Source organism: Microchirus variegatus, assembly GCF_963457635.1.
Source record: "Microchirus variegatus genome assembly, chromosome: 18".
NCBI lineage: Eukaryota > Metazoa > Chordata > Actinopteri > Pleuronectiformes > Soleidae > Microchirus > Microchirus variegatus.
The window spans coordinates 11,257,349-11,269,395 of record NC_139819.1 but is presented as its reverse complement, the minus strand read 5'-3'; the positions used below and the strand labels follow the sequence as shown (position 1 = coordinate 11,269,395).

Genomic DNA, 12,047 nt, shown 5'->3' with positions numbered 1-12,047 from the left:
TTAATAACTATGTTCTGTACCAGGGATGCTGCAGAATCCTTTTCCTTTTTGCAACATGTTTTATTATATTAAACTAATGAACACACATTATATTATGATAGATTTAGTACTTGCTTTTGTGCCTCTGTCTTCATAGGTTGTTCACGATTTCAACATTGCTAAATGAATATTATTTTTTTTATTAGGAGCATTTTTATTGATGTGTTCTGTGAAACAGTCTGAGCAAATTAACTTTAGTTGGGTACTTCACTCACATTAACTGAACAAAAAATACTGTATAATAGTCTGTTTTGCTCAGAATTCACAGAGATTCGTTGAATTTGTGTCACAGTGACATTGTCAACATCCTGGAAAAGGCTTTGTTCCTCATCTCGGAACTATGGATACAAATTGTGTTTCTGTTACCTACTGCAACAGGTTGTACCCAGTTGCAGTAGGTATTGAAAATACACATCATATATTGTTCATGTTATAACATAAAAACTTATTCCACATACTCACCGGAAGGCAAAGTCATCTTGGACCATTTGGCCCTCTATTACCAACCACTATGGCTCCTTACTGATAATGGACGCGACTCCCTAGGAAGTGTTTTTTAACCAGATAAGCCATACTGCGTGTAACTACATGAAAGATAAATGGACACCTTGTCCTTTCTTTATGTGACTTCACTTTCCCCTTGCTGTCACTTTGGGTTTTCCATCTTCCTCTGCCTCTAAGGAGTAACCTTTAAGGTAGACCGGGAAACTAGAGGTGAAGAGTGAGGCAGACTCTGAGAGACAGTGGTGTGATTAAGTCTAAGGGCGTATGTGGAGTACATTTAAGACCTTACCAACGCAGAAACGGAACTTTCCGTATCAGATATTTTTCTTTCCCTTCTCTGTAAGTGTGGCATTGTTTCAATTAATGTCTTCATAGACAAGAAACGCTGCCCCAAAATGACTCTGAATGCTGTAGTCCAGCGTTTGGAGTCTCGTTCTCCTGTTTGTGGGCCTTTAGAGAATGAAAAAAAGGTTTCTTGACAACCAAATGATCAGTAATGAACAAGCAGTAGTTCAATCATTGTGATGAGGTAGGCTGCCGCGTGGATCTGTAACACACTGACTGAATAGACGTGAGGTGGGGAGAATGACTCAGTGTTCCTGGCTGTTTTGGTTACAGCGTGACACTGACTAACAGTGTGACTGTGTGTCCTTTACGGCGACCAAATACCAAGATTTTAATCTAACGCTGCAACTCAAGGTGAAAATAGTGGTGCAGTGTAATAAAGATGCTTCCCTTTACCTGGAATGAAAAACATGTGGAATGTTTTATCGGTCATTTTGGTGTGTTTGAAAATCAAAATTTAATGTGTATTCTCCCATTTTTACACAGTCGGCTATCCTGTATAAAAAAAAAAAAAAGTGGGATGGGGTGTCCTGAATTTTTAATAACATATATTTTTTTAGCCTCTGGCAAACCATGTTCAATATCTACTATGCACTATAGGAAGTGTTGGGGGCAGTAGGCCCATATTTCCCATAGTATACATACAAAGTGATTTTTCTTATATCACAATGATCTGCTCGCTGCACGTTATCTCGCTTATTGCACCGTTTAGAAACAAAGCACTGATGTAAGAGTTATTTCATTGATGATGAAAATGTCGTATTGCATCCTTGTAGTAAAATAGTCCAGAGTGCATGTCCTCAAAATGAATTGTTTTGAATGTATTCATTCACACTGGGCCTCGTCACGGATTTATCGTCCTGTTGCGAAGATGTAGAATGGAAAAAGTCACCGCAAGCAAACAATGAGAATGACAGTGTTTGGATGTAAAGTGAGTCTGTCAGTGTCTTCACAGTTTGAACCTGATTTCTCTGCAATTAAATACAAGACAAAAGCCGGGTTTCTTGTGTGTTGGGGTATGGGCGAAGTGGAAGATGTTGGATGTTGTGAATGGCAAAAACTGTGTAAAGCAGCTTTGATTGGCCGTTAAGACTAGCAAATTCTATCTAAATATACAGACAAACCATGCAAACCATAATGCGGTATTAGTATTCTTTGTGCTCCTCTATTTTGATCTTTGAGCTAAAAGAATAAAAGCATTTTTCCTTCTGTCCACAATTATTGAATTTAATGTTTTAAAAAAAAAACCATTCCATTGTGGCTGAGATGTCCCTGACGAATTGCACATAAATGTAAAATGACCGAACTGCTGCGCATGTGATGATCAGTCCTTAGCAACGGTCTATTTACACTTAACAATGGTCTGTTCTACAGAAATAAAAGACCACTGAATGTTGCCGCTGACCATATTTCAATCCAGTCCAATCTAACTTTACTTGTAAAGTGCTGTTTGTTTTTTTGTTCTTATTAATAACTTTATTAATGTTTATTCATTTAAAAAAAATATATGGTGTTGCCACACAGTTACTGGTTTGCAAGATTCCACCTTCATCCCGTCATTTACAGATTTATACATTTATAGCAGGTGTAGGTATAGCAGCTCGCTAGCAGTCACTTGTAAGTCCTCTTTGCTTTTACAGGTAAAAACCCAAATATACACGTTTTTAAAACTAAATAGCAGTTAAACAGCCCGTGCAGTTTTCAGGACGTGTCCCGCTGCCTCGATCGCCGCTCTATCTGTAATTGTGCAACATTTCAGTCGCACAACTCAATACTGCGGCTCAATCTGCAAGTCACCACTCTTTGCAGTTTAACTAGCCAATTAATTATCTTGTCAATCGCGCAGTGAGGACAGTGCCTAAGGAGAAGCAGTGATTAATATACTCTTTGGAAACCTTCCTGGAGTATGATTTAGTATCACCATTTTAAATTACATTGAATAAGGAAATGGCAAAAGCTTTCCCCTGCAGTTTCCCCTTTGACTCACACTTTATTGGTCTGAAGGCACAATGGATGAATTTTAAGTTTGTACTAAAGTCACCAAGACGAGCCGTATAATTTGAACGTTTTCTTTGCATTTTTTGAATCAAAATTGATTTCTTTTTTTCTTTTACAAGAAATGTGTGAGTGAATGACCAACTGTGCCATTGTATTATCCGCTACCTTATTAACCTCTAGTCTTTTTAAGCGTTTTTAAAATTTTGCTCCACTCAGTCTACAATATTAAGCGTTAAAATATTCATTTACTTTTCAAAACATGTCATACTTAAAGTGCTCTTTGACAGACTTTGTGCATCAATCATTCAAAAGTCTACCTCATGTTTTGGCAGTTTCGTAAAAAGAATATTTGAAAATCTGTAAATGGGAATACTTTTAAATGGCCTTTTCTCTAAAGGGCTTTGGTGTTACCCCAGTTAATCACAATCACTTTGTCCCTCTCTTTGTGACAGATGTAGAATTTGTTGAAATTACTAAGCAAACCTGAAGAAAAGAACAAGCAATCTTGCACGTTATTGTTGCGGTGTTGAGGAGCTATCAATACTCGTATTGATGAGTACAGTGGAAGCTGGTGGAAATGCTTTTGCTATCGATCTCTGATCCATTATGAGCTGTTACTTGACGGCCGGGTGAATGATGGGGAACAGTCCATCCATCATAAGTCTACACCCACGCCGCGTGGATGGCACACACTTTGAGCTGTTTTGTTCTTTATCCTCTGTCTCCTCCTCCTCCTCCTCCTCCTCCTCCTCTCCTTCTGTGAGAAGACATTTTAGTCTGGAAACTGACAGCACTTATTTGCACACGCTGACTTTGAAAAATGCACTTACGTTAATTATTTGTTTGAATTAATGGCGAACTCGGGTTTTTCCTCGATTCTAACTTTAAATAGAATCACTGCAACACATTTAAAGCTGTACTACGTAACTTTTAAATGCAACATTCAGACCCATTGTGAGACGAGTTTCGTGTGTCCCACATCATTCCCGTGCTGCACACAGCGCGACACATTTTAATTCACAAATGATGGAGGCAAGGTGGAAGCACAACGAACTTATAGCACTAGGAAGGTCATATATGGCGTGTTTCCACCGAGTGGAATGTTTTCGATATGGTACGGTACTCATTTTTGCATTTTCATGAGGAATAGTACCATAATAACCGGCTCCAACTGTTCCATGTTACTGAACCCTTCTCTTGGAGTACCAGAGTAACGGTACGGTACTGGTGGAGCTCGACAAACAGCCAGCTGATTGGGCTACAGAAAAGTGTCACTCCCTTTTTCATTTCCAACGCCTGCAGTCTATTTTCATACAAAGCTTGACGAATAGCCCCAAACTGAGAGGAAACAAACAGGCTGCTCCGTTGTTGTCCGTTGAGTTGCGTTCGATGCCGTTATTTGTTGTTCTGGTACAACGTCGCGCTACGTATCTCGCTGACACGGACGTCTGGCACAGCGCAAAACCCCGCATACCAAGTAAGGGGACTGTTCTCAGTCGAAACTCAAGCCTGAACGCGGGCTACCATACTGTACTAAAATGAACTGTATCATGATTGAAACACGGCTATGGCTGACATATAGTTAGACTATGGCTGAAAATGCCAAGAAGTACCCACTAAAACTAAACCTGGATTCTCAGTAGGACGTTACAGTCATATTAAACAAGGAAAACAATGTTGTCTTTTCACAAATTATGATCCTGTGATATTGAAAATGTGTACTTTTGTACAAAAAAAAAAAAAGCCAAGCAAACCAACTGCTCCACTTTCTAAACATCTGCCTGTCCAACCGCCTGCATCACAGCTGTTGCAGTTCGTGCGCCACACAGCTGGATGCAACGTGGACGAGTAAAGCCACATTCAAATATGGACATGCAACACGTAACCGACCGAAAATTGGTAGAATAGAAATTCCACACTGTAGCTTTAAGTATGAAGGTGATGATGTTTCTTATCTGTGATACTAATTTAAACTTCTCTGTTCTGTTCTATTGTCCCAGGTGACTGATCGGTCTGTGCAGGCTGTTGCAGAGCATTGTCCCGAGCTGCAGTTTGTTGGCTTCATGGGATGTCCTGTCACCTCTCAGGGAGTCATCCATCTCACTGCGGTAAGAACCACACAGAACGTTTGATTTTGCCTTATTGTGCTTTGCCCTCAGCCCTTTGACACCGATCTATTGTGCGAGATTAAGTCTGTTTATCCTACAGTAAATCTCCGCATACGGCAGTTAAAATCAAATCAAACTTTATTTATCATCGTGCAAATCACAACATACGGTACGTTATCCCACAAGGCACTTTACATAGCAAGGCAGAGGCCTAACATTATTAAAAGAAGAGTTAATCTCATCAGTTTACTTCAGTTATGTGCATCATTAAATGTCCAACACGCAGTCGCGTCGTGACTGCATGAGCTGAATTCACCACAAAATGACTCGCCTTGCTTTTTCTTTTTCTTCATATCCTCTTCTCAACACAACATGCGCTCCAGAATAGGTGATAATGGGGAACGCACCAGTTCCCGATTTGTATTTGGTGCGTTTAGGCTTTACATGCGAACGTAATGTTCCCTTGTGAATCTGCATGCACACTTTCCCACCTCAAATCCAATTACAGTTGTGTTAATAGGACTTTGGCACATGATGCTGTGCTGCATTATTAGATTAAACAGCAGATTAATCTGTGCTCATGGTTTGGCCCCCCTCCTATCTTCTCTGCAGCCTTTTCTGACCTTGGCCATTGTGTTGTAGACAGACAGTAATGAAGCCAGCCAGTCATAACAGCATTAGCATACCTGGAAGTGGACGAATACGCACACACACACACACACACACACACACACACACACACACACACACACACACACACACACACACACACACACACACACACACACACACACACACACACACACACACACACACACACACACACACACACACACACACACACACGCACACACAAACAGTCTAGCACAACTCATTATTATTTATTACCCCATTAACCAAGGTGAAGTTTTAAGGGTTCAAATGAACAAGTTCATAATTCTAGTATTATTTATGTTTTTTTTCTTCTGAACTGGACTTTTTTTTTTTTTTTTTTACCCACTGTGATTTTTGTTGAGGTCACGAGTTTAAACAAGACAATACTACAGGTTTCATGACAAAGCAGAATCATTTTTACAGGTTGGTGCTCGGGGGCGATATGACCAAAAACAGCATAATTACAGTAAAAAAGTTTCACATCAGTCAGTATGGGGATAACGTGTCAGAAAATTCGAGATTGATTCTTTTTTGCTCCTCAGTGAAAAAAAAAGAAGAAAACAGTGATTTGTGATTTTTAACCCATTTCACACGTCTGAGGCTAAATATTTGATGGCATTTTTTGTTGTTGTACAGTACATGTAAAATATATTGAGGCTTTGTGATACTGATATTGAGGAAAATAATGCAGTATATATTATTATTGAATTATTGCCCAACCCTTCACGAGGTCCAGTTATTGAGCTTTTGATTGGATTGCATGACATGTGGTTTTTAAGTATATGTTATCCATTTGCATAATGGCAGTCAAGTGGATTCTCCAACATCTTAAGGAGTCTCTCTGTATTCTTGTCAAACAATCATATAAGTGAGATCAAATAGCACTTTATGCCATACATAACATGACGTTGTTGATACACACAGCATCATCATCATCATCATATTTGTGATGGTTTCCCTTAAGATTTTGTTTTTACGTGAGACTGGTGCTAGATTGGTTGGCATGATCATTTCTCCAATTATTTGATATAGCTTAATTATGTTTTTTTGGTGACACTAAAACACATCACCATTACTTAGGTTGCACGGGTGCAGCATTAGCTTATTTTTCAGCTGCAAAAGCATCAGATTCCGTAAATATATTAGTCACAGTTTCTCCCTGAAACGTAAGTAAACAAACACCAGAATAAAAGACAAAAAAAAAAAAAAAAGGTTTGATGTGCGTGTGTGTGTGTGGTTAGAAATGTGTTGCATCTGGAGTCAGGCCCCAGTGTATGGACACACCCTGGAATAAAACAAGAAAAATAATCTGATATATTCTTATTGGATTTCCTTAATCCTTGCCTTAGAAGTCCGGCAGCCATTTTTACTTTTCGTGCTGTCCAAATAAGATTCGATTGAGATAATCTTTTATTTTTATTTATTTATTTTTTATTTACATTGTGATCGTTCACTGCTGAGCTACGGAAGATGTGATAATATATAATAAAACGTAAGATCTCAGTGAAATGAAAGTAAATGTTTTAAAGGATACCACACAGTGTTTCTCCATAGATTCACTCTCTCTCTCTCTCTTTGATGCTGGCTCCACGTGTCCGTGATTAATCTCTTTTTGTCGTCTCTCTGCCTCTTTTTCTCTCTCTCTCTAGCTCCCTCTCTCTATAATATCTGACAGTAATTATCTCATTTAGCAGTTGATTCTTCCTCCCATTCATTCCCACGTGGTCCCGTTTCGGTGTCGATTGAAAACCATATTCATGTTTGGAATCGTTGCATTTCTGATGACTCCGTGGACCTGCATGTGACTCCGGGACTGCGGCGCTCCTCTCTTGTTCGATTTATTACGCACGCACACACACACACACACACACACACACACACACACACACACACACACACACACACACACACACACACACACACACACACACACACACACACACACACACACACACACCCTCCCACCTCTTTTCCACCTCCATCTCTCTCTCTCTGTGATAATCTCACAGCCTTCCTTCCTTTGCAATCCAGCGATCATCAGAAAAAAGGAGGAAAAATCCATTACTTTTATTAACTTCTCTCAAATGACACTCATTACAAATTGATAGACTCTCCCCCCCCCCATCCTTTTAATAGCGACTTTTTAAAAATTAGAGTGTGAGGAAATCAATTTAAAGTGTATTTTCCTAATCAAGTGGTTGAAATAGGCCACCCATCGCGACGACTTCAGTGCAGATGTTCCCTACAGTAACTGCAAAGCTGTGGCATTTATGCTTCTCTAATGGCTTTTGCAGCGTTTCGAGTCCTACAGGAGCTGTGCAGTTCCTCAGTGATGCGCGCAACACAAGTCAATATTTGTAGCCAGACACTGTTTGATAAATCATCATCTTGTTAGCAGCTGAAGGAGGGAAGAAAAAAAAAAAATCAAGATTTCTGCTGGCTGAGGGTGTAAAGGCTTCTAATGGAAAACAAGCTTTCTAACACGTCCCTTTGTGGGCTGGCAATCGCACACTACATATAGATTCAAATGTCACAACACGAAGTGTGATCATTTTAAGAGCAAATACATGTGTGATGTGGTCGTTGTGTTGCTCTGCCAGGGACGTAATGTAAATTCTAATTTATGGCTGGGTTTTTGGAATGACGCCAGTTCTAAGCTCTTGACATTAATAATATTTTTATTGATGGGGCTTGTCACATTGTGAGGCTGTGTAATGGATGTGGGGCTTTGTGGGTGTCCCAGAGCTTTCAGTGATGTGCTCTCCTTCAGCCGCTAATCGGAGAACTTTTAAGACATGTGTGTGTGTGTGTGTGTGTGTGTGTGTGTGTGTGTGTGTGTGTGTGTGTGTGTGTGTGTGTGTGTTTGCGAGCTCGGTTTCTATGGCTGCATGTGTTTGTGTGAGGTTTCCGTGTGTTTGTGAGTTGTGGTTGTTTGGATGGTATTAATCATTCTCAGGGTATGGCCTTTAGTCATTCCCGTGACAAGCCACAGAGGTGAAAGCACATTACATTTTATTGTGTCTGTAGCGCACACATATGTTTGGCGTCACATTTTCCTCAAGCCTGTTTTAGGAAAGATGTTACTTATTAACAGTCATATTTGTCTCTCCATCCATCCATCCATCGTCTACCTTCACATGAAGGTCACGACATAGGGTGATGTGCACCCTGCACAGTTCACCAGTCCGTCACAGGGCCACATAAAGACAAACAACCATTCACTCTCTCACCTACGGTCAATTTAGGTTACCTAATCCCCTAATCTGCATGTTTCTGGACTGTGGGAGGAAACCGGAGAACCTGGAGAAAACCCCCACACACACACAGGGAGAACATGCAAACCCCATGCAGAAAGGCCCTTGTTCTGAAGTCTGGGGTCTTCTGTATTCTTTTTGCTGCAAAGGCGGCAAGAGCGATAACCGCTACACCAACCGTGTGACCCCTGTCTCCCCATTCCTTAAAGGAATACTCACCAATTTGCATTTAGCTTTGTATTACTAGAATAGTTACTAAAATTGTGCTTCCCAACCTAAGTTTCCCCTGAGTCGAGAAATATTTTAATTCTTTTTGGTTCTGAACTCACCAACAACAACAGTACAGCCAAAATATTCACATTAAAAAATACTTTTGCGGACCTCAAATCATGTTTATGATTTGAAATCATGTTTAGGCATGTGGCGCCACCTACCGCCGTCTACCAATCATTGGAGTCAGTAGAGTCTCAGCTGGCGAGCGACCACGGGTTGCCAGTTACATCCGAGCCACAATGGCGGAGGAACCAAAACCTAAAATACTTTGGTATTTTGAATTTGAGTGTGGTGACATATGGCGCCTTTAATGCTCTATCTATTGGTCTATTTCCAAAATATAATGTTATGAAGAGCACCGTTGACCCTTAAAGCTGTCTGATACATTCAAACCATTGGCAAATGAGTTCACTCTAGGCTGATTAAACCTGTCTATAGGGTTGTTTAGGCCTGTGGTGTAAACTGTGGACAGGCCACCAGGTTACCAGTCCACCACAGGGCAAACATATACAGACAAACAACTTGGTGGATCACACGGACGCCACGTTTCTGCAGCAGCCTGAAGAGACAACCAGTTGGACCTTGCGTTTTGAAGCTTTATACACAAATAAAGAAGAACATTGTCCTTTCTAGGGTGCGAAGACAACTGTATCTCCCTGACATGTTTGGGAAAGGGACGGGTGTGAGAGGAGGAGTATGTCACAGACCGCAGTTGGATGTCATTTATTCTTTCTCTTAAAATGTAAATATAGTAGTGTGGATGTAGCCTCTCCCTCTCTCGAACACGCACACACACACACACACACTTTCTCTTTCTCTCAATCTTCCTGTCAAGTGCTGCTCTTTTCTTCTGGTAGTGATTAAGTCCAAGGTCGGCTCTATCAGAGAGCCAGTGTTTGAAAGAGCGGCTCTTGGTGCCAGAGAGCCTTCATTCCTCCAGCCTTAGATGTCCCACTGATGGCTTCCCTTTGCTTGTCATGGCTTCCCACAATGCCCCTCCTTATACATCAGCCTATCACTGCCCTAAGACACTGAGGGCCTCAAAATGCCTTTTTTGTGTGTGTGAAAGTTCCCACCCTCAGGAGAAAGAGCGCAGGCCAAAGACATAACAAATGGAGAGACTGTTGCAAAATGTGTCAGAGATGAAAAGAGGTATGCGTTTGGAGACTGTAATAGCATTGTGTTGTCTCTCTGATGTGCAAAAACTTGGATGTTTCTGGTCTTAATTTGGGGGCCTTGTGGATTAGTTCAACTCTGCCGGTCCAGTGGTTTTGTTGTTCTTCACCAGAAAAAGGTTTGAAGTTTTTGATAAATTCTTTGTAAGTTTGACAGAATTGGACTCTGGGCAGCACCTCGTTCTTTCTCTGTGTTTATGAGCGAATAAAACAGTCTGACTTATGACGGGGAAGCTATTTAATTTCCTAACCAGAATCATATGTTTCGAACCGTCCTGGTGGCGTAGTGCATTTCGAGTACGTTCTGAGTTCAAATTTGGCTCATGACCTATGAAAAACGAGGAAAAAAAGACCAATATTATAAACAGCTTTTCACCTTTTCTCACCTTGTCGGTTAAAAAAAAAAAAAAAAAAAAGGTTTTAAAGTGTTGAAACAAAAAAAAAGGTTAAGATACAGGTCTTCACCCACTGCCACCTTCACACCCACCTCTCCACCTCTCTTCCCCATTAAGGGTGAATGGTGTTGGGGCTGTGCCGCAGTCTCCTGGCTCCTTATCTCGTGGCCCTGACTGAAGCACAGAAAATACATAATCACAGTGCCCTGTGTCAAACTGATAACCCCCTCAACACAAACCACATAACTGTGTATGTGTACTTTTTTCCTTGTGTGTGTGTGTGACTGTTTACTTGTACATGGGTTGTGTCTTGAGGGACGGCAAAGAGGATAGAGGGGAAATAAAGGAGTAAGGGGGGGGTGGGGATTTGAAGGAAGAAAGGTAATGGGGTTGCGGGGGGTCGTAGCAACGAGTCAAAATTGTAATAATTTTTTCCTCGCTGCTGTGTGGAGGAGATTGGAGGATTTATGAATATAATGAGCGGCGAAGAGCCCGCGGATGATGTGTGTCTTTTGTGAGAGTAATTGAAGAATAATTCATTTGGCTCTGAGACCTTTAACCCGGGACAGACAGAGATAGAGAGGTTTTTTGACTTCTGGTGGGAAGAAATATCATGTCTCATTATTGGCCCAACTACTGTCACTGCGCTGTGACATGGGTCTGTGCATGTGTTGGGGTGGTGGGGGTGCGTGGGGGGGTGTGGTGCCTGCTTATATGTGGTCATTTGGCTTAGTGCGCTGAAGAGAAACCAGCGTGCCTCTATCTCCTCCAGCCTTTTCCCCCCTTCGCAACCGAGTTTGTTATCAACACCAACACACACACACAGGATTAGCAACTGAAAGGGGGACAGAAAGGAGGAGAAGGAGAGTGTGATAGACAGTAGATGGGCCCAAGACAGATAAAGAGAGAAGTTAACCACACATACACACACACACACACACACACACACACACATATATGCACGTTCACTCGCCACATCGGCTCACTGGCCCATGACTGATGGAGACAATGTATTTGTGATATCAGACCCATGGCCTTTCCAGTGTTTGCCCCAGTCCTTTTTCAAATATTCATATTCTGTCTAGACTGGCCTCTGTGTGTGTGTGTGTGTGTGTGTGTGTGTGTGTGTGTGTGTCTGTGTGTGTGTGTGTGAGAGAGATTTGGGCTGACTGTAGAGGGATTGTCTCAGCACAGCGTTCTCCTGTCTCAGCGGCTCCAATACATGAAAGAAACAACCAATTCACATGGTGTGGCAGCTTTAGTATGCACTTGTATTCACCGAGTGACACAGCTGACATCAGC

At 41.3% G+C, this 12,047-nt stretch overlaps 1 protein-coding gene across 1 annotated transcript in view; it reads left to right on the top strand.

Annotated features, from left to right (window-relative positions):
* fbxl17 (F-box and leucine-rich repeat protein 17) overlaps positions 1-12,047 on the top strand; it is a 243,227-nt gene that overhangs the window by 68,384 nt on the left and 162,796 nt on the right. Inside the window, exon 7 of the mRNA XM_083905333.1 lies at positions 4,887-4,994. Within this exon, the coding sequence (XP_083761459.1) occupies positions 4,887-4,994 (108 nt within the window). The remainder of the gene's footprint in view (positions 1-4,886; positions 4,995-12,047) is intronic.